The sequence below is a fragment of the Balaenoptera borealis genome (genome assembly GCF_965194805.1).
Source record: "Balaenoptera borealis genome assembly, chromosome: 20".
In the NCBI taxonomy this organism is placed as follows: Eukaryota; Metazoa; Chordata; class Mammalia; order Artiodactyla; family Balaenopteridae; genus Balaenoptera; species Balaenoptera borealis.
The window spans coordinates 59,286,514-59,310,324 of NC_138879.1; the positions used below are offsets into that span (position 1 = coordinate 59,286,514).

Consider the following 23,811-nt stretch of genomic DNA (forward strand, 5'->3'; position numbering starts at 1 on the left):
CAAATTTAAAAACCACTCGCTGGAAAAAGTGTTTCGAGTTCTGACTCTGTCCCACAAACACAGACCCGTCACCTGCCAGCCCAGGACTCCAGTCCCAGCTGGACCATCTCTCCCCAACCGGCCAAGATGCACTTTTGGGGGCTAAAGGAAATCCCGTTTGCGTGTGTGGCAGTTCAGAAATGTTCTGTTTTGTTTATAAACGCGACCCCGCGGTCAGCAGCATCTAACTCTGCGCAGGAGGTCAGGATGACCAACAGGAGATGAAAACCAGAGGCCAGCTGCCTTCCACCCAGCTCGCCCAATCTCTGAGCAAATAAAAATTTGATAAGCTGGAGAAGCGCCGGTATCCCAGAATAAGCACTGGCTATTTTGAGTAAGAAACAGTCACAATCCAGCCCCGGGTCTGAGGATGAGTTAACAGACCTGCTGATGGGCCGCCACCTTCCACAGGACTCTGGAAAGTGTGTGACACGCACACGGACAGTGCCCACAAAGCCCGCACGAACTGCCCACGCGGCCACGGGGACGACCCCGGCCCCTCGGCCGCCCCCGCCCCGCCCCCCCCGCGGGCCCGGGCGCCAGGTGAGCCGGCGGCGTTTCCCCGTCGCGGCGCGGGCACAGGTGAGTTCACCACCCCCGGCGCGCATTCCAGAGGCGGGACTCACGCCCGGGAACTTCGCCGTCCGCGCCCCTCGGCGCCCGCGGGCAGCGCGGCCCCGGCCCAGGGCGGTGGGGGAAGGGCGCCCGGCCGGGAGGGGGTGCCGCGACCCCCGCCCGCCGCACCGACCTGCTTCGGGATCCTCGGGTCGCCCCGCGTGGTTGCCCATGCTCTGCGGCCTCGGGCAGCGGCCGACCGGCCGCCTCGGACGGCGTGTCCACCGCGCGGCAGCTCGCGCCGGCTCCGGCTGGCGAGGCGGCTACGTCCGGCGGGTCCGCTCCAGTCAAAGAAAGGGCCGGCGCCTCCAGTCCCCGCGACCGCCGGCCGCTCCGCGCCCGCTCATCTGCATACCGCCCGCCCACCTTATCTACATACCGCCCCCCACGCAGGCCGTCCACCTCGACTCGGGCTGCCCACCCTACAGGCCCGCCCACCTCATTTACATACCACCCGCCCACCTCATCTGCATATCGCTCTGGATCTTCCAAAGCTTCCCTCCCAGGCGGGGGAGGGACGCGCCCGCTGCCCGACTTCCGGCCTCTAGGGGCGGACGCTGAGAACTGCGGCTGGACCCTGCAGGCTGGAAAAACCCCACTGCGGGGACGCTGAGGCCAGGTGTCACGAGGAAGGAAGGCACAGTCCCGCGCGTGAGAAATCAGACCTTCGGGAAAAACCTGGGTTGCCATAGGACGGGCGCTTCGTAAGTATTTTTTGGGAATTAGTTCTTGGATGAATGAGTAGACGAATAAGCAAGTTTTGAGGCGGAGGCGGTGAAGACGACGCTTTAACAACATTCTCCACGATGAATACTGCCGCTAATAATAAATATGCATGCCAGTCACAAGGACAAACTTACCTCAGAAATGACTGCCTTATCGGGGACTTCCCTCGTGGCGCAGTGGTCAAGAAGCTGCCTGCCAATGCAGTGGACACGGGTTCGAGGCCTGGACCGGGAATATCCCACATGCTGCGGAGCAACTAAGCCTGTGCGCCACAAGTACTGAACCTGTGCTCTAGAACCAGCGAGCCACAACTACTGAAACCTGTGCACCTAGAGCCTGTGCTCCGCAACAAGAGAAGCCATCGCAATGAGAAGCCGGTGCAGCGCATGGAAGAGTAGCCCCCGCTGGCCGCAACTAGAGAAAGCCTGAGTGCAGCAACGAAGACCCAACGCAGCCAAAAATAAATAAATAAATAAATGACTGCCTTATGTGAAAACGCTTAGCACTCACTAAATCTTGCAGTGAAAAGTATGTAATGGGGGAAAAAAAATTATGAGCAGGATGGCAGGTTCCATGTGCTGCATCACTTCAACACTGGCCAATTCTCAGCTCTCATTCAACATCTTAGGTCACCGCTGGTCACTCTCAACAACAGTTTATTCCCTTGGTTTCAGGGACAGCACACTCTCCTAGTTTTCTGCCACTTCCCCGGTCCTCCTCTCTGTCCCCTTCATTGGTTTCTCCTCATCTCCTCTAGACCCCCAGTGCCCTAATGCCCAGTCACCTCCATCCAACTTAACTCTTTGCCTTTAACTTGGCCATCACAGCCAAGCTGTGGCTTTTAGATCCTGCCTGTATATCTTCAGCCTGATGCTGCCCTCTGAACTCCAGACTCATCTATCCAACTACCTTCTTGACGCCTCCACTTTGCTGTCCTAACAGACATCTTCAGTTTAATGGGAACAAAACCAAATTCTAGATTTTCTTCCATCGATGCCTCACGTAGTCTCCTCCATCTCCATAAACGGATGATATCAGGATAAATATGGTAAATGCCACCACCTCAGCACTTCTCACCGCTTCCACTGATACCACCTGGTCCAGCCCACAGTCACCTCCCACCAGGATCACTGCAGCCGCCTCCTAACCTTCTTCTCCCTTCTTCTGCTCCTGATCTTCACATAACAGAGTGATGCTTCTAAAACCCAGGTCAAATCATATCACACCCCCACTGACACGCTCTGATGGCTTTCTGTCTCACTCGGCGGAAAAGCCAAGCCCTAACAATGGCCTTCAAGGCCCTGAATTTCCTTCCCCTCCCTCCACCATTGGATTTGCCTCCCCCCTCACACCTGTCTTGCTATAGTAGCCTCCTCACTCTTCCCAGATAAGCCAAGTTACTCCCACCCAAGGGCCCTTGCACTTGCTGTTCCCTCTGCCCGGGACGCTTTTCCCCACATTCCTACATTACACAGACCATATGGTTCACTCACTCTCACTTCCGAGGGGCTCTCACTTCTCATTCATTCGATTAAGAGGGGCTTCTCTTATCACATCTTGTGAAATAGTCAATCAGACCCTCCACACATACACTTCCCTGGTTTGTGGACCTTTGTGACACTTTCCACCATTTAGTCGACTGTATGTTTACTTGTTAACTGGTTTATTGTCTCTCCAGTAGAGTGCAAACATCATGAGAACAGGGAATGAATGCATGAGTGAGTTTATAGGCTGTACTGTAAACACATCAGCTCTTACACGTTACTTCTTTTCAGTAGTAGCGCTGTGAGTTATTCTCCAACAAAACTAGTTTGCCAAAGACAAGAGTCATAGTTCTATAAACTACAAAACCTGGCACAACCCGGAGCACACAGAAGCGGATGTATGAAGGAAAATAAATTGCATAGGATGACTTCAGAGCAGAAATGCATATGAGATCAAGCTCAACCCCCCTTTTTAAAAGGTGAAGAATGGACTTCCCTGGTGGTGCAGTGGTTAAGAATCCACCTGCCAGTGCAGGGGACACAAGTTCGAGCCCTGGTCTGGGAAGATCCCACATGCTGCAGAACAACTAAGCCCATGCACCACAACTACTGAGCCTGTGCTCTAGAGCCCGAGAGCCACAACTACTGAGCCTGCGAGCCACAACTACTGAAGCACGTGCCTAGAGCCTGTGCTCTGCAACAAGAAGCCATCGCAATGAGAAGCCTGCGCACCGCAACGAAGAGTAGCCCCCACTTGCCGCAACTAGAGAAAGCCCGTGCGCAGCAACGAAGACCCAACGCAGCCATAAATAAATAAATAAATAAATGGTGAAGAATAAGCCCAGAAAAGAAGTTTGACTTCCCAAAATATGTATGGATCAATCGACAAAGGCTGAGTTTGTGAACACTGCCACAGTGACACCACTTCAGTTTACAGAACAGTTACATACTTATCTGGAGAGTTTTGAAACTGATGAGTCATCTTCTTAATCGCATAAACTGTTATGCAATTAACATGTATCTCATCATGAAAATTGGACAAGATACCAACCCGAGATACATCCTGTACAACTATGACTCTCTTTTACAGTCGAAAATATTTAAATCAAGTCCTGTGTGTATTTCATCTTCTTAACATTGTTCTAATCTTGCCTCTCTCTTACCTTTGCTGGCACTTGTTTAATTCAGGCTGTTAATTCACACAAGGATAAACGAGCACGAATTTCCAACTCACTCCATGCTTCCCGTGTTGCTGCTGCCCGAACCCCTCCCCCATTCCACCCATCAAGGAGGCAAATGCAACCTTATCACACCTCTGCTTAAAAGCTCCCCGCCGCTCCCTTCTACCTTTAGCATAAAGTCCCCAGTTCTTGGTGTATCATCTTGCACCCCGACACCCGTTACCCTACCCTCATCTTTCAAAAGTACACCCTCCCTTTATCTCCCAGCGACATGAAGCCAGTTGTGGTGCCCTGAACATGCCCTACTGTCTCAGGTCCCTACGCTTTCATATCTGCTATATTCCCTCTGACTTGATACCCCCCTCTAGCCTGGCTACCGGGCAAATGCCTATGCTTTCCTCTAAGTTCCTGGTCAGGCATCACTTCCCCTGGGAGCCTGCCCATCCCAGCCAGAATCAAATACTCACTCACTCCCTTATGGTATTTCTGTCCCTTGTCAATGCTTGTGTTTTCCCACAGAACCACATTATTTAAACTATGCTTCTTCGTAAGACTGTGAACTCTCTGAGCGGCAGTGATGCTGTCTTAGTCATGTTTGCATCCACATCTTATAAACCTGAAGTAAAGAACATATTTACCTACTCTGTAATACAACGCTAACTGAAACAAACAAAATAGTTCTGGGATGGTCACTTGAACTTCTGAAGGATTCTTTGCTCTCCAGAGACATCCTATGTTATTGAAATGAATAGACTAACTATTATAAAGACATCAACTCTGCCCAAATAATTAATCTATAATTTTAACAAAATTCAAATTAATCATGAACTTGATGTATTTACTCCAAGAGTCACCTGGAGGAATAAAGGCATCAGAAAGTCTAAGAAAATCTGGAAGAGGAAGAAAAAGAGGAGAGATTTGCCTTATTAGAGATGAACACATGCCATAAAATTACATCAGAAAACCAGAGTGGTTACAACAGAATGGAAATTCCCCAAAAAAACAGATTTAAAAGAATTGAACAGGACTTCCCTGGTGCGCAGTGGTTAAGAATCAGCCTGCCAACACAGGGGACACGGGTTCGAGCCCTGGTCGGGAAGGATCCCACATGACGTGGAGCAACGAAGCCCGTGCGCCACAACTACTGAGCCTGCGCTGTAGAGCCTGTGAGCCACAACTACTGAGCCTGCGTGCCACAACTACTGAAGCCCTCGTGCCTACATCCGGTGCTCCGCAACAAGAGAAGCCACCGCCATGAGAAGCCCGCACACCGCAACGAAGAGTAGCCCCCGCTCACTGCAACTACAGAAAGCCGGCGCACAGCAACAAAGACACAACGCAGCCAAATAAATAAAATAAATATATAAATAAATAAATTTATAAAAATATTAAAGAATTGAACATAAAGTAGCACTTCAAATTAATTGACAGCCATATCTCCTTCTTTATGCCAAAAATAAGTTCAATTCAGTATAAATTTAAGTGTAAAATATGAACATATAAAAGTCCTAGAAATAAACATGGATGAATGTTTTATAATATTGAAGGGGAAAAAGTCTTTTTTTATTGTCCGACTTTTCACTGTGAACATTTTCAGATTCACAGAAAAATGTGCCCAGAACACTACAATGAACACCTTCTATATCCATCACCTACATTTACCAATTGTAAACATTTTACCGCATAAACATTTTACCATATTTGGCCTTTATCTCGACCCCTCTCCATTTTCCTTCTCATTGACTCATTTGAAAGTATGTTGCCAACCACATGACATCACAACACTTCACCGCCAAATACTCAGCAGGATCTCCTAAACTCTCCTACAACACCATGATCACACCTACAAAAAATAATATTTTTCAAAATATTACACAGTACACAGTTCATATTAAAATTTCCCCAATTGTCTCCAAAAAAAATTTTTCCCCAAAACATCATTATCCAATCAATGTTAAATACTGTTTAAGGAAGACACATCCTGAAATAACCTTCATCAATGATAGTTTTATTTATTTATTTGGCCACACAGCTTGTGGGATCTTAGTTCCCCCACCAGGGATCAAACCCAGGCCCTCTGCAGTGAGAGCAGCGAGTCCTAACCACTGGACCACCAGTGACAGTCATAATTCATCAGTGACAGTTTTAGATGCTGATGGCAGTAACCTGATAAAACCATTTTAAAAGGAGGTAGAGAAATTTAACACACTCCTAGTAATTATTCCTGAGGGCATGACCTCACAATTTTAAGTATCAGCCATCACTGAAAACAAATCTTTTAAAGAGAACTTTGAAAGCAGGACAGCGAGAAGTCAAGTTGTGGCAATAATACGAACTGGGCAAACAAACGCTGACCGTCCAGTGTTATGGGAATAGGATAAAATTTCCAGTGGAATCAGAGTGTTTGTCCGGAGCCACAGGTGGAGGTACAGCTGACACGCTCCAGAACCAGAACCGGTGCTAAATAAACTCAAAAATGCTCTAGGGACGTCGAAGACGCCTATGATGCTTGTTTTAAAAGAGCAACAACAGGGGACTTCCCTGGTGGTCCAGTGATTAAGAATCTGCCTTCCAATGCAGGGGATGCAGGTTCGATCCCTGGTCAGGGAACTAAGATCCCACGTGCCGCAGGGCAACCAAGCCCCTCGCACCACAACTAAGACCCGACACAGCCAAATAAATAATAATAATTTTTAAAAAGAGCAACAATGGAATCCTAAATGATTATATTTATATAATGTGTGATTTCAAAGGTAAGGGTGCACCTAAAGTTGATAAATTAAACATTAAAATTATGTTTTCTATTTCATCTCTATTTGAAATGGAAGACAAAAAAAGGTTTTTAGGAAACTTCACTGAATAAAAGGACCCCCTAACATTCAGGCATATACAGTAAAATAGTATGTACATGGCACTATTTTTTAAATGCTCTATTATACTGGTCATATTAGTCTATGCAGAAATAAATTTGGACGTGTGTGTAGCAAGTTACTACAAATAGCCATATCTGAAAAATAGAGTCATAGAGGAATTGCTTTTTCTATAGCAAGTATCTCTAATACCTTAACAGTAAACATATCTTACTTTTAAGGTCAGGACACACAAAAAGAAAAACAATGTGTATATCCTTAAGCCCAGCAATTCTTCTAGGAATTTGTTGAAAAATAATAATAATTACAAATACACATAAACATCTCGCTTCCAAGATAATAATTCTTAACATTTATTGAAAAGTAATCACCTGCCAGGCACTATTTTAAGTACTTTACATATTTTAATTGATTTAATTCCTTACAAAAATCCAACAAGATAAAACTATTTTTTTAACCCCAATTAACGATTAGGAAATGACAAAGAGGGTAAGTAACTTGCCTGAGTTACTCAGGTGTGAAGTGGCAGAGCCAAGATTTGAACCTGTGTCAGGGGTCCCCCGGGGCACCCGGTTTGCCGATTCACTAGGAGGACCTGCAGGGCGTGGAGTTGCGCTCCTGGCTTTGATTACCACAGTGAAAGGCTATGAGAAGGGGAAAGGGCGCATGGGGCAAAGGCCAGAGCAACCAGATGCAGGCTTCCAAGAACCTTCTCCCAGGGGTGTCAGAGCGGGTGTGCTTCGTTCCTCCAGCAACAAGATGTGACAGCGCCGGTGTGTTGTTACATAAGAAGAAAGCTCGCTAGAGAAAACCCAGGGCCGAGGGTTTAACTGGGGACTGGCCACACGGGCACCCTCTGCCTAGCACCCAACAGGAGTCCAGACACCCAGAAAGAAAGCAGGAGTTCAGCATGAACCACAGTGTTTGCACAGAGAGTTTAAGCACAGTGACCCCCTCATCCGTGGGGGGTGGAAACCATCCCAAAATCCAAGTTCCCAGAGGCCAGCCAAGCGCCAGCCCTTAAGGAGAGCCGCGCCAGGCCTGCGGGCCCACTTTGTTCTGCACGCAGTACTCACGCCATTTAACTCCAGAGTCTGTGCTCTTCACAACTGTCCATCGCTTCCCTTGTGTTTGTAACGGCAAAAAGCTGGGAAAAAACCTTCAGTGTTCAACACAGGGGCCTAGTTAGATAAATCATGACACAGCCATACGATGGTGTCCTATGCAGTCCCTGAACAATGTGTCAGACATGTTGTTATAAAGCAGAACGGTACATATACTAAGGACGTAATTCGTAATTTTTGTATATTTGTATACAGACATAAAACACCTGGATACAAACACACAGATAAGCCGTAAAGGGTTTGGAAAATTATACCTCAAGGCTCTGATTAAGAGTGGCTCTCTTTCAGTGGAGTGGGTAAGATTTTTATGACCTTTATGTTTGTTTTTTTTTTTGCCTCTCCATATGTTTTTTATTTTGCTGTAGTGCACAGTGTACTGCTTTTTGCTTTTGTAATTAAAAAAAATTCACTTTGAAAAAAAATCACATATATTCTCTCAACAATGTTAGGTAAAATTGCTTATATTACCAAAAGGTTCTTCAGTTTCTAAGAAGATCCTTTAAATAATTATTACTCTGGTACATGTACAATTATTGAACATACGTAATACCGTTAAGGGCTGAGCTTAATCTGAAGGTGGTGCTAGAAGACAGGTTGAAATTTTTACTACACACCTACAAGTGCAGTTTTTTAATAACATGACCTCGAACTTTAATTTTAAACATTTATTATGAAAAACTTCAAACATATGCAAAAGTAGAAAGAAATATTATAATGATATTCTATGTACCTATCAACCCAATTATCAATTCATGGTCAATCTTGTTTCAAGTACCATCATCCACTTCTCCCCCATCCTCAATTATTTTGAAGCAATCCCAGATATCCTATTTCACTGGTAAATATTTCAGTTTGTGTTTCTAAAGATAAGGACTCCTTTTAGAAAAAAAAAACCCAACAATTCTATTATCCCAACTGAAAAAATTGACAGTAATTTCTTATCAAATAGCTAATCAGAGTTCAAATTTCCAGTTATACCAAGATTTTTTTAAAAATCATAATCCGTACCACAACACACCTATTAGAATGGTGAAAATCGAAAACACCAACACCAAATGCTGGCAAAGACGTGGAGCAACAGGAACTCTCATTCATTGCTCATGAGGATGCAAAATGGTACAGCCGCTTGGGAAAACAATTTGGCAGTTTCTTACAAAAGTAAACATATCCTCACCACATGACCCACCACACCCCTTGGTATTTACCCACATGCACTGGAAAGTTATGTCCACACAAAAGCTGGCACAGACATGTCTACAGCAGCTTTATTCATAATTGCCTAAACGTGGAAGCAACCAAATTGTGAATAGGTAAACGGATGAACAAACTGTGGGGCGTCCATATTATTCAGCACTAAAAAGAAATGAGCCGGAGGCACCTTAAATGCAGATTTCGGAGTGAAAGAAGCCAGTCTGCAAAGGCTGCATCCTGTATGATTCCAACCATACGACACTCTGGAGAAGGCAAAACCACGGAGACAGTGAAACAATCAGCGGTTGCCGGGGTTTGGAGGAAGAAAGGTGGGGGGAAGACTAGGTGGATCACAGGGTAGTTTTAAGGCAGTGAATCTATTCCGGGTGACACTCCAGTGATGGATACATGTCATTATACATTTGTCCAAAGCCACAGAATGTATAACCAACCCAAAGGGTGAACTCCAATATAAACTGTGGAGTCTAGTTAATAATAACGTATCTACAACATTGTAAATCAACTATACGTCAATCAAAAAAATGAAAAAAAAACCGGATCTATATTGGCTTATCAGTTGTAACAAATGTACCTCACAGTGTAGGCTGTTAATAAAGGGGGAAACAGAGGGGGGTGCGGAGGGGGTATATGGGAACTTTCCATACTTTCCACTCATTTTTTTTATAAACCTGAAACCTCTTTAAAAAACAAAGGCTATTCCTTTAACAAAAATCATGATCCAAATAACTACCTCGGGCTTAAAGTAACACCACAAAACAGGGATAAGAGTCACCGGGGATCACCTGTCCATCAGCCATTTCCTTCTTCTTTGCTAATGAACTCCATGGAACGTGATGCTGATAGAAGGTCACACTGTTCTTAGCTCAGGAATGAATCTTAATTACACGGTCTAAGCCAACTGTGGTGATACCATTTTCCTTGCTAGTGACTGGGGGAGGTCTGGTGGGAGAGTCCGGGAACGCTTTCTTGCCCTTAAGGGGACACACTGGAAGAATGCCCTCTTCTTCCATGGGGCTTTGTCCTCCCGGCTTGCAGTCACCAGCACTACAGCGGCCGTCTCCACCACGACGGCGAGGGGAGGTGGCCAGGAGGGTAGACGAGAAAGACAGAGAGAACTGGTTCTCCCACGACATCACTGTGTCCCCAAGGTAAACCTCCTTTGAGTCAACTACCTTCTGTTCTGTTAATACAACATGGCACGCTTCCTCAGCGCTGAAGTCCAGCTGAGTCAGATATGATCTGACCTGGTAGCTCTCCTTTTTCTCCATAAGGGACTCAGGTACAGAGAGATTCGCTATCTTGCCCAAGGACGTAGAGATAAAAAGGAAGGAGCCAGAGTTCAATTCAGGCCTGTTGCCTGCAAAGCACTTGTTCTTTCTTTCTCTACCTCGTTGCCTTCAGGAGAAGCTGGCCCCAGAATCTTCAAAGAGAAGCAACTCTTTCGGGATTCAGGAAAGCAAATAGTTTCTTGTAATAAGTAACTGTAAACTATGGGAGAAAGTCTTGAAAACCCTTCCTGAATTAGAGAAAACACATTTTTTAAATCTCCAACAGGGCTTAATTTAAATATAAATAACATCGCTACAGGGTAAAGGAAGGCAGATTGAGATAATGGTCATTAGCACTATAGACCCCCGTACAATAAAAATGCCCATTGTCTGTCCTTGTCTCAGCCACTGACTCATTAGGTGACCGCGTCCAGACCACCCCCTGAGCCTACAAGAGCCTTATTATCTACCCATCACCTTCCCTTGGAGCTTCGTATAAATAATAAAAACTCATCACTGGCCTTCAGATTCTGAAGTTCACGTTATATGTGAAAGACAAGCCTAGACCAAACAGCTACCTACATACGGGTGTAACGTGAGTTTTTCCCTAAGCTTCCACGTCTAGGAGCACAAAGGGGGTCATGTTCCCCTCAATGATTTCTGGAAGTCCCAGGAGCATGGGGCTTAGGCTGCTTTATTCAATCAATAATATTCAGCACCTGTGTTGTACATGACACTCTCCAAGTTTTCCATCTTCTAAAGGAGGGGGGAAACCTCAACTTTCCTAATAAGTCAAAGGCCAACGAGGTTCGCACAAAGAAAACCGAGAGAAACTTAAACGCTGGGAGAAAGAGTCAAAGACAGGGTAACAAACGAAGTCTAGTAACTGAATCAGAAGAAAAGTTCCTCAGGTAAACAGCACATATATTGGTCTGAAAAACACGCCAACGACAGAAAGGTGGCAGGAAACGTCGAGGGCGGATCTGTAGGGACAGAAAGCAGATTCGTGGTTGCCTGGAGCTGGCCTGAAACAGGAATTGACTGGAATCGACACAAGGCATCTTTTCGGTGTGACAGAAATGTTCTAAAGCTCCGTCGTGGTGGATGGTTGTAACTTGGTAAACTGACTAAAACTCTTTGGCTTGCACATCTTACACGGGTGAATTTAGTGATATGTAAATTACACTTCGACAAAGCTGGGGTTTTTTTAATAAGTAAAGGGAGATAAACGGATGAGCCTTCAAGACTCTATGAATTATTTCTGAACTAAAAAGAGCCCCGTCATTACTCCAAATCAATTAGCAAGACTGAAGCCTGGGGGTGCCTCAGTGCCAGGAATAAAGGCTAGAAAGATACTGGCTTTGAAGAAGATGAGATAAAGGGGAGAGAGAGGCCTCAGCCGCGCTTGGGACGGGCTTGCTTCCTGAGTGCGCTGCCAGCAGGTCCAGCGCACAGTCCAGTGGAAGCGGCCGAGAAGGAAGAGGCAGGAAAGGGGAGCGCTACAGGGCAGGACGCGGGGAGGTCTGAGCAGAAAGACAAACGCGGCGTATCTTTAGAAGGGGAAAAGCTCATCCTGTTGTGGGGTCGAGAAAGTCTTCACGGAGGAGGTGATGCTTACGAGTCGGTCCTGCCTCTTGCGGTGAACAGCACTGCTGTCAGGGTCCAGAGCGGCAGGAGGGGCCAGCAGGACAGGTGCCGGGCATGGATGTGCGTCCTGGAGGAGCAGTGCCGGGTCTGTGCTCACCAGGGCGAACAAAGGCTGGATTGTTGGAAAGTCTTGAGTGTATTTGGAGAACCAGCCCCCCTGTGGCCCAGGACTGGAGCTCAAGGCACGCACAGGGTTGGGCCGAGGCTGCCGCGGGATCGCGCTGGATCCAGGCAGGAGCTTTGCCCCTGGTCTCCCGCGGGAGAGCCCGAGGTGTCTGAGCAGAGGCCTGGGCCATCCGAAGCTGTGGTTCAGGACGATGGCCCTGCTGATGCAAAGCCTGCTGGTCATCTACCCTCTTCCTAGCATTTCACACATGACCAGCTCACCAAGATAACCAAGGTGCCCATCTGAACAGGACACGCTGACCAATGTCCCGGGCAGGACGAGCACAGTGGGTTGGGGGGCCCCACCTGGAACAGCTGTGCACTTCGGCCCCCTCCACATGGGCTGTCTGCACACTGAGAGTAGGTCTATTTGTCCCAACCCTATTTATTCTAGTTGTACCAGTGATTTTATTTACGTAATTTAATTATTATGGAAACCAATGAAATAGCGCAGAGAGAGAGACAGATTGTTTCCTCAAAAGCCACTCTGAATGGTTTGAAAAGACTGGATGAAAGTGACCTGTTAAAATAGGGGATGGGGGAGGGATAAATTAGGAGTTGGGGATTAGCAGATACAAACTACTATATATAAAAGAGGTAAATAAGGTCCTACTGTATAGCACAGGGAACTATATCCAACGTCTTGTAATAAACCATAATGGAAAAGAATCTGAAAACACATATTACATACAAATATATATATATATATATAACTGAATCATTTTGCTGTACACCTGAAACTAACACAACATTGTAAATCAACTATACTTCAATTTTAAAAAATGCCCAAAGTAGCTCTAAATGATGAGGGGACCATTAGCAAACACGTGAAAGGATTCTGCAGGCAGTCTTCTTCGGAAGCACCTAAGTTCTCGCTCCTGTTTAAAGCTGGAAATCACGGAAGGTGTGTTACAGGTGTGGGAAGATGCCAAAGGGTTCCCGCCGACAGGTGCGCTCCAAGAAAATACCTTGGCTCTGTAACTGGACATCAGTGAATGAAAGCACTTAAACATTTTAGGTGAAAATAAAATGTTTAAAGTATATCTTTCATTTTTTAGGATTCCCCAATTTAACCAACTTTGTCAATGAATTGACCCAAACTGGTCCCAGGCGCTCAGCACAAGAGGGTGGGGCAAACATTACCAGCAGCCCAGCTTCAACCAGGAAGCCTCTGTGCTTTAGGTGAGAGATGCTGTGCCAGGTGGGGTCAGGGGAAGCCAGAGGAAATGAAAAGAAGTGGGTAGACGTGGGGACAAAGACAGTCACACGCTGGAGGAAAGGAGGCTGACGGAGGACAGGAGAGCCGATCTGGGTGTCGGGAGAGCACTGCAGTCGGCAGGAGTCAGACGCTAGAGGAAGCAGGGAAACAACTGCAGCGAGAGGAGTGGGCATCGCTCCGACAGATCCCACACGAACGCAGTGTGAGACCCAGGAGAGCCGGGGCTTCCCTTGTCTCGCTCGGGGCTGCGTCCCCGGCCCCTGGGAAGATGCCTGGAGCTCAGCGGACACGTTTGTTGAAGGAACGAACAGACGGACACAACACGTGCAGAACATCCACGAGACGCCGTGGGCAGCTGGAGGAGCGTTTCCGGAAGGCAGGTGCAAGTTGGGGCAGAGATGCAGGTTTGGAGTCATCAGGGACCTGGTGGTCCGAGGGGCTGGAGCAGGGTCTCCCACATGGAAGGAGACAAGAGAAGACATTGAGGAGGAGGTCTCTGAGCTTCATAGCAACCCCTCGAGGTCTGGGAAGGACGTTAGTGGGCTCTGATCCCATCGCCCTCCAACATCTCCAGCAAGGAGTTCAGCGTAGAACGAAACCTCCCCACCGATAACCAGGAGCTCTTTGTTTCCTGGGGCAGCACGCTTCCCTGAACTTCTGTGGCTGCTAGAACATTCTTCCACATATTCAGTCAAAACCTGGCCCTAATTTTACTGCTTGGAACCAAAAAAGAAAACTTTAACTTTGACTGAAAAAGGAATTGTTGACAAAGTGCAAGGAAGAAAAAAGCGTATCATCTTAGGAAAGCAGAGCTGGAAGAGCCTGGTCAAGACGCCCCAGAGTCCAAAGCAGGTGGATTTTATTTAATTGCCATAATTCCTAACTCGGAGATCCTGTTACGGAGGATGGTTTGAGAGGAAAAGCATGTTTTATAAAGATATCTACATTTTAGGCTCTGTTCTTGGTTTCTGAAAAAGGCCATTGCCTTTTGTGCTCCCTGCTTCCTGAGATGGGTGGGGTTAACTTCGTCTTACAGGCAACGAAACATGTGATGCTTCTCCAAACGGGAGAGTCTCATCCCACAGTGAGTAACGACGCCGATGGGAGAAAGGGGTGATCCCTAAGCAATCAGTGTGACGGTGGCCCAGGCAAACTCGAGGACGTGTGTAAAAAACTAAAGGACAGGACGCAGAGCCTTGCCTGACTATGAAGTTGGCAGAAACTTGTAAGAAAATGGTCTGGAAAGCTAATCCTGGAAAGGAGCTGAGGTTTGCTGAAAACAATTAAGGGCAAAAGCTCTGCCCCTTCTCCTGTCTTCCCGCACACACGTGCCCCCCAAAATGGTTTTGCCCTGCAGAGGGCAGACCAAACCTTAGTGAGAGGAAACTCAAGCCCAGGAAAACCACCTAAGGAGCGTAAATTTCCTGGCCCAGGGAAATGACAACCCCAAAAGCGGAGATAACTTTGAACGAGGTCATGAACGGCTCTCATAAGCACAGAGAGATGAGGGACGGGCCGGAGAGGAGTGAAGCACACCGCACACGTGGGAGGGTGCGGGCTGGGTTCCGGGGCTCACCACGCGCATGAGCACGTTCCATTCCCGCCACTGTCTGTGCGCAGAGAGGGAAGAGGACGCACACCTGCTTCTGCACACACTGGGAATCTCTAGAAGGATAGTGGAGGGCCAGTGCTCAACGAGGCGGACAGAGGGGTGGCAGCAAAGCTTCTCACTGTACCCTTTGCATTGTGAGCCACATGATTCTATGACCGATTCAAAAAATGAATATGATTTTAAAATTTTACCTGACCAAAGATTAGAATTTGATAGAACAGATTTTAAAAGGAATGGTTTGCAAGGGCCCAAAAGGAGCCCCAGGGGTGGCCGGGAGCCAGGATGGGTTAACTCGGAAAATGCACTGAGAATGAGGCAAACGGCAGAAGGACCCTTTCCACCTGCTTTCATTTGAAAGCCCACAGACGCAGCTACTCCAAGAGTGGGACAGGCGGCGTTGCTGGGGGATCCTTTCGCTTCAGGCCACACAGCTGGGGCACGGCGGGAAGGGCAGAACAAAGCCGCGTCTGTGCCCTCCTCTGCCACTTTTCTTCCAGCCTTCCGGCCGCTCCACTGCTGTCTGCAGGTCTTCTTTTCGGACCCTCCGCCATCAACCCCACACATAGTTCCTGACTTTAATACTCTGCACTTAGATGATCAAATATATGTTGATTTCACTTATTATTAATCTCTTGCGTTCAGGTTCCGAAACGAATTCCCACAGCATAAAGCCACCTCAGCTGGGCTGTCTTTTGGAACTGATCAAATGAGGATAAATATCCCCTCCAAGAGCGTTTAAGAAAATCTGAGCAAGATTCAGTTGAGGGAGGGGGGCGGCACGTATCAACAGGACACACTTCTACTCTATCTGTACTGTAATTTGCTTAGGAAAAATGCTTTCCTCAGTATTCACCTAATTTTTGATGTGGAAATCAATATGCAAACAAATAAAATTCAACGGCAAGCTTAATCATCCAAACTTTCAGGAAGAGAGAACAGAGCGCTGAGAATCTACTGTGCGTCGGCAGCCAGGAAAAGCAGCACAAGGGAGCAGGTCTGGTCATGTTTTCCAGAGAGCGATTTGAACATTTCAGAAGGTCATGGCCAAGTTCAGGGCCTGGAACTTGAATGTTCCATGAATTCAGTGGAAAGACCTCCGGCTTACCTTCCGTCCAACGTGACGGTTACCCAGAACCAGAAAAGCAGAACTTTCTTCTGGAACATAAAACTCATTCCACAGTGGGACCCACCGTTTCCTTCCCTTTTCTCCTCTTCCATAAAGAAGCCTGGGGTACGGGCGCCAGGCCACGTGGTTCTGACCACGAACCAGCTCACACTCACTCAAGGAGCAACACCCACGATCGTTCTCCTAGAAGAACGAATCATCCCATCCCTCCGTCCAGAAGCTAACCCTATTAAAGGCCATTAGTCACCATGCTCTCCCGGGAAGGGCAGTTGCAGTGGGAAATGTCCTCGACCTCCACCCACTGTACTGCAGTCATACTGAGCTCTACGACGGCCCCTGCCAAGCTTACTCACAGGCATCCTCAACATTTCAGCTAGCAGACACCAGCTGTCAACACAAACACATATTATCAATAGTATCACATCTCCATCCCTGAAGTTTATTGCTGTACTGTCACTCTGGCACGTAACCCAATACTCTCACCTGGTTTAAATTCACCGAAATCTAACAGTAATGCTGTGTTTCTGATTAAATACTGCAGAGAGAGAGTAAATGTATGAATTGTTTAAAAGAATAATAAAGGAGAGAACTGTTACCTAGGGGTGCTAGTGGGGCGTTCAGACATATAAGTTTTGCTTTATAAGATGCCTTTGCCGACTTCAGAAAATCGATCCCTTGTTTCCTTCAGATACCTAAAGGAGACTTGATTTTTGTACATTTCAGTCCCAGGGAGGTTGTGTGTTTCATCACTAGCTGGCTTCTTCTCATCCTCTCATCATGAATCAGGTTTCCCTCTCCCCTCTGGCTTCTAGAAACTCCTCGCCAAACTAGCAATCAGTGCACTTTCCTTCTAGCTTTTGGTTTTTCTATTTCCACCCCCCCCACATTTTTATATTTTTATTTTCTTGCATTTATCTCTATAAGACTTCTTAAATTCTTTCATACAAGAAAGGGTATAAATAAAAACATTAAAAATTCCACTCTCCCTTTTCTTAATGAGTGGTTCACAAAACGCTCTCCCAATCATCCACATTTTTAAAAAGTAAGTCTAGCTGGTGAATATGTTGACTGTCAGCTGGTCCACTTTCCACCTTCCGTTCATGATAAACGTTGGAATAGAGGGAAATTCCTCAGAAAAAAAAAAATCTTACAAAAATTAGGATAGAAGGGAAATTCCTCAACTTGATAAAGAGCACGTACAAAAACCCGAAAGCTAACATTATACTTAACGGTAGAAGACTGAATGCCTTCCCCCTAGCATTATGAACAAGGCAAGTATGTCCGCTCTCAGCACTTTTAGTCAACACAGTGTTGGAATTTCTAGACAGTGCAACAAGGCAAGAAAGGGAAATAAAAGGCATACAGATCAGAAATGAAGAATTAAAACTGTTCCTACTTGTAGATGACATGATTGTCTACATAGAAAATCCCAAGGAATCTAGAGGAAAAAAATCTCCGATAACTAATAAGTGAGTTCAGCAAGTTTGCAAGATACAAGATAAACATAAAAAATCAACTGTATTTCAATATTCTAGCAATGAACACCAAAATTAGAAATACAGTAACATAATACTTACAATTGCTAAAAAAAAGAAATAGGTTTAAATCTAGCAAAATAGGTATAGGATTTGTATGCTAAAAACTATAAAATGCTGATGAAGGAAATCAAAGGAGATCTAAATAAATGTTTGTGTATTGGAAGACTCAACACAGTAAAGATGTCTATTCCCAGAAGACTTTTTGTGTGTACGTAGATGAGATAATTCTAAAATTTATATAGAAAGTCAAAGGAACAAGACTAGATAAAACAACTTTGGAAAAGAAGAATAATGTTGGGTTTTCCCCGGTGGTGCAGTGGTTAAGAATCCACCTGCCAATGCAGGGGACACAGGTTCGAGCCCTGGTCCAGGAAGATCCCACATGCTGAGGAGCAACTAAGCCCGTGCACCACAACTACTGAGCCTGCACTCTAGAGCCCACGAGCTGCAACTACTGAGCCCACGTGCTACAACTACTGAAGACTGCGCACCTAGAGCCCGTGCTCCGCAACAAGAGAAACCACCGCAATGAGAAGCCTGCACACTGCAACGAAGAGTAGCCCCGCTTGCCGCAACTAGAGAAAGCCCGCGCACAGCAACAAAGACCCAATGCAGCCAAAAATAAATAATAAATTAAATAAATAATTTTTTTTTTTAAAGTTGCAAAAAAAAAGATGTGCTTCAACATCATTAGCCATCAGGGAAATGCAAATTAAAACTAGAGTGAAATACCACCACACACCTATTAGCATGGCTGTGGAGAAATTGGATCACTCACACATTGCTGGCGTGACTATAAAATGGTGCAGCCACTCTGGAAACACATTTTGTCAATTTCTTAAAAAACTAAACATGCAACTACCATACAATCCAACAATTGCACTCCTGGGCATTTGTCCCAGAGAAATGCTTCCACAAAATGTCCACATAAAAACCTGTACAGCTTTATTCATGATAATGTTTGTAACAGCTTTGTTCATGATAGCAAAACACTAGACACAACCCAGACTTGTGGGTGAATAAACTGTGGTACACCCACACCATGAAATACTATGAAGAAAGTAAAAAGGAATAAACTTTTGATATACACAACAACCTGGATTAATATCCAGAGAATTATGCTGAATGAAAAAAGACAGTCCCAAAAGCTTACATACTGTATGATTCCATTTGTATAACATTCTTGAAATAGCAAAACTATGGAAATGGAAAACAGATTAGTGGTTGCCAGGGGTTATGGAGGGGGTGGGGAACGAGAGAAGTGAGTGTGGCTGTAAAAGGACCACGGGAGGGATCCTGGTGGTGATGGAGATGCTCTATAACCAGACTGTGTCAATGTTGCTCTCCAGTTGTGACATTGTACTAGCATTTTGCAAAATGGTACCGTTCGGGATAACCGGTAAAAGGGACAAGGGAATCTCATACCTTGCTACTGCATGTGAATCTACAATTACTGCAAACTTAAAGGTAATTAAAAAAAAAAAAAAACATGTGAAATACATTTTCAACTATTATATTGACTTTAATTTATATTTTGATGAAAATTTATATAAAAACTATACACTTTGAATACCATTACATTTTTTAAAAAATCTTTGAGAATCATTCAAAATCATGAAGTGATAGAAATTAGAAAATACTAACATAAACTCAGGGGGAAAAAGGCTTAGCAGAAAAAAAGAATAAAATTTGCCACACAAAATTCATACCTTACTGATAAAAACAATGAAAATGAGCCAGAAAATTATTTTCATCAAATCCACAACCTAACAGATCATCCAAAATCCCTGATCCTTCATAGGCTACTTAATTACACTGATCAGAACCTTGCCAATAAACAGTGGGCCCTTATTTGCCTCCTTGCCCCAGGCCCTACAAATGTCAGGGGTGTGCCTGCTTCTTGCAGCCCTCTCCCCTTTCTTAGGATACCCAGCATTCGGGAAGTGAAAAAAAAAAAACTGTTTATAATGATCTGAGTCCAGAATCTAACACTATTTTACACAGAAACACAAGGAGAGTTTTTACACTTTATTAGACACTGAATTTTCTAGAAATGCAGCTAACATGTAAATCAAGGGAAGCCAGCACTTTGCATTATTCAAAGTTTACCCTGAGTCTCAGCGTGAGAGAAAGTCACCAGCGTGGACACCACCCCGGGACATGACAGGACAGATTTCCCTCTGAAGATGGACGATTCTAAAAAATCACTAGATCTATATGGAAAGTCTCAGCAGTTCATAAAAGGGGAATCATCTGAGAAATCCAGATAAATATGTACCTATGAAACAAAGTTATTGGAAGAAATAGGAAATTTTTTAAAAAATCTCTAATTTGCCTCCTCATTGAAATTCAAGGAGCTTTTATAGCTATGAAGATAGAGCAAGAAGTCATAAAGAAGAAACAATTTGAGATCAGAGAAATTATACTAAAGATTAAAGACACAATAGTTGAATTCAAGTAAAGAAACAAAGCAAAGCATATTAGATGATAAACTTTTAAAAATCAGAGGATGCATGAAAGTAATCAAAAGGATTAAAGAAATGTGTGATGTGGAAGACATACCCAGGAGACCAAATATACACATATTTGGATTTCCTGAAGGAGATGCCAGGGTAAAAAGAAAATCAATAATTAAAGTAATAACAGAATGCCTTGAGGGCATTTAATAAATCTACCACCCAATCCTAGTAACTGAGCAAAAGAGGAAAGGAAGAACTGAACCTGCAAAACAATATCTCAAGCCAACTCTCTGTATCTGATTTACTGGGGAAACATCAAAAGCAATCACAGTGGGCTTCCCTGGTGGTTCAGTAGTTAAGAATCCGCCTGCCAATGCAGGGGACACAGGTTCAAGCCCTGGTCCGGGAAGATCCCACATGCTGAGGAGCAACTAAGCCCGTGCGCTACAACTACTGAGCCTGCGCTCTAGAGCCTGCGAGCCGCAACTACTGAAGCCCGCGAGCCACACCTACTGAAGCTTGTGTGCCTAGAGCCCGTGCTCCACAACAAGAGAAGCCACTGCAATGAGAAGCCCATGCACCGCAACAAAGAGTAGCCCCAGCTCACCGCAACTACAGAAAGCCCACCCGCAGCAATGAAGACCCAACACAGCCAAAAATAAAATAAATAAATTTATAAAGTTAAAAAAAAAGCAACCACAGTAAAATGAGAACAAGGACGTCACTAGCACTGAGCACAACTCGGGTCTCACTCACGATACAGCAGGAATCAGAGAGAAAAGACACAGCTACGGATGGAGACAAAAGGCACTGTTATCGCAGCTGATTGAATCCTTCACTTGGAAAACACATGAGAATCCACTGAAAACCATCAGTACCAGGAAGGGAAGGAGTCAGTTATGAATTAAATAGTTTAAAAATAGCTAATTAAAAAAAAATACAAGTGCTCACTTCAGCAGCGCATTCTAAACTTGGAAGGACACAGAGCAGATTAGCGTGGAGGATGACATGCAAGTTCATGAAGTTTTCCATGTTAAAAAAGAAGAAAAAGAAAGAAAATACAATGACTAAGGAATCCCATCCACGCAAGCAGGAAAAGTATAAACCTAGGCATAAACTCAACAAACAGAAGGGGCCGGAGGAAGAGCCGGGGGCAGGAGGAGGGGGAAGGGGAGGGGGACGGGGAGGGGGGAGGGGGGAGGACGGGGGCAATAAGCGGACATTAGGGAAAAACGAAAATGAAAACTCAGAGAACTGGAGAGGCAGCACATTTCTGGATGGAAAGACTTGGCAGAAACATCAGTGTTCCTGGGGAGCAGGGAGAGCGCCCCCCTCGGAACCACTGGAAAGCCGGGAGGCCCGGGGAGGACCCCGGAAAGCCGCCAAGTCCTGATGACCCCTGGGAAATACAGGGCCGTGAAACCACCAGGTACCACCTCAGAACCCAGGACTTGATAATACCAGCACCAAGTTCAAACCCTCCTCACACCGGGCTCACCCCAGACTCCGCCTGAAGTTAAAGCTCGTTCCTGGTCTTTCTGGTCTGTCCGATGGCGGAGGGATATAGAATATGTAGTGTTTACATACGATGGACTATTATTCAGCCTTGAAAAGTCTCTCTCCTGGGGTCTGGCCATAGCCTCTCATCTGGTCTCCCCTGTCCATGCGTCCAGTCTGCACAGGCAGCCAAAGGGCTCCTTCCAAAATGAGGTCGGGGCACTCACCCCTCTTTCTCTCAGTCCCCGGCCCCCTGCCCTCTGCCCTCCTCCGCCACTGCTGTCCCCCTCCCCCCCTCGGCCGCAGCCAAGTCCGTTCACGGAGCTCCATGTCCTGCTCCCCGATGTCTCTCTGTTGCCTAGGGCAGTGCCGAGCACACAGTAGGCACTCGAAAATATTTGTTGACCTAATGAATGCCAGGAGGACTGCTGGTCAGAGCGGGGACTCCCAGCGCAGGGGTCAGTGTTTGGACGAGACTGCCATCTAGTGGCAGGACCGCCTTGCAGCTTTGGGGGCGCTCAGTATCTCGTGGGGGCTGAGATGCGCGGTTATGGGGTACCAGGGAGGACAAATGCCTAGCACAAGGGGCCACCCCATTCTCTAAGCTCCACGCCCATCGGATAAGACCAGGTCTGCACCACGGGCACCGGAGGGAGAAAAGGAAGAAAGAAGCAGGTGTGTCCGGCTGTACCGCAGAGATGTTAATAATACTGATGCAGAATCAGTTAGGAGGAGCCCGTGTTGAGTGTGGAAATAGGGCGGGCGTGGGCGAGACAAAGCCACGCTCGTTTGACCTCTCTGAAGCCCCCTGATCTGGATGAAACACCGCCTTCTCCTGGAGGCTGCTGGGAGGACGAATGAGGCCAGCACCTCGGGGGCACCAGCTGGGGCTGGACCCCGAGCGCCCGTCCACACCCCTGCGGCTGCTGCAGTTACTGCAGACGGCAGCAGGGCCCCGGGGATGCTGGGGCCTGGACACCAGAACCCGGAGACAGTCCAGCCCCTTCACGCAGCTCCCCCAGCACCTGGGTTAGACTGTGTGTTAGCAGCAGATGCAAGCGTGAGCAATCATACAATCATTATTACCTAAAGAGTGAGCATTTTCTCCTGTTCTACGTTTGAGGGCTCCTCCTTGAGGACAGATCAATTCCCAGGAAAGGGTGCAATACAGGCTGATCACAGGTTTAACCACTGTGAGTTTAAAACCACAACACTGTATCATAATTTCACAGTGAGATCCCTTCCAAATTTAATATATTTGAAAGAAAACACAGATTATACCATACCACGCATTACCAAAAACAAAAAACAAAAAAAAAAGTGTCCTAAAGCCAAAAGTTCAAAAACTAAGACTTGAGGGCCTTAAAAAGATTTCTGTCCCCTAAGGTCTATAAATAATTTATAATTACATCTTTCCTTTAAGAGGAAATGAACTACATACTGCTAGCATTTTCCTTATTTTCTTTAGTTTTATATTATTCTTCACAGCTGAATCTATAGAGAATGGTTGTGAGTCCAGTGAGGTGCCGTTTCTAACACACTAAATCACCTCCCTCTTTGACTCAAGAGGACTGAGATTTAAAAACCCACACTTATTACTAGTGCCAACACTCTCGTTACCCCGGTTTTCGTGCTCGTAAAATAAAGACAAAGTGTGATCCAATATTCACACGAACAACTAACACGACTGCATAATTGCAGGGGTGCTGGCACCTGCAACAGAGACACACCGGCTGACAGGCAGCATGGCCACGCCGGCCACTGCTTCTAACCGTGGGCTCATCAGCTGATGCACGGGTCCAAATTCACCAGGAACGAGGCAGTTTGGGGATACATGACAATGTACAAAAGTGCCAGCTGTCCAAAAGCTGATATGAAAATGTTAAGGACAACCTGCACTTCAAAACAAAAGGTCCAGAGACAAATGCAGTTTTCTAATTCAACTCGATAAGGTCAAAGGATATAATTTCATTACAATCAAGTAGACGGCAAACTGAATTTGAATGAAAACTATAGGAATAGAAGTGCA

The 23,811-nt window shown here is 45.9% G+C and overlaps 1 protein-coding gene across 5 annotated transcripts in view; it reads right to left on the reverse strand.

The window, feature by feature from the left end:
- SPECC1 (sperm antigen with calponin homology and coiled-coil domains 1) overlaps positions 1–23,811 on the reverse strand; it is a 253,018-nt gene that overhangs the window by 140,248 nt on the left and 88,959 nt on the right. The window contains exon 1 of one of the 5 annotated variants that reach the window (XM_082374048.1): positions 788–995. The exons of the other annotated variants lie outside the window; for them this stretch is intronic. Coding sequence (XP_082230174.1) covers positions 788–827 — 40 coding nt within the window. The 5' untranslated portion in view covers positions 828–995. Of the gene's footprint in view, positions 1–787; positions 996–23,811 lie in introns of those variants that run through there. 5 annotated transcript variants of the gene reach the window in all.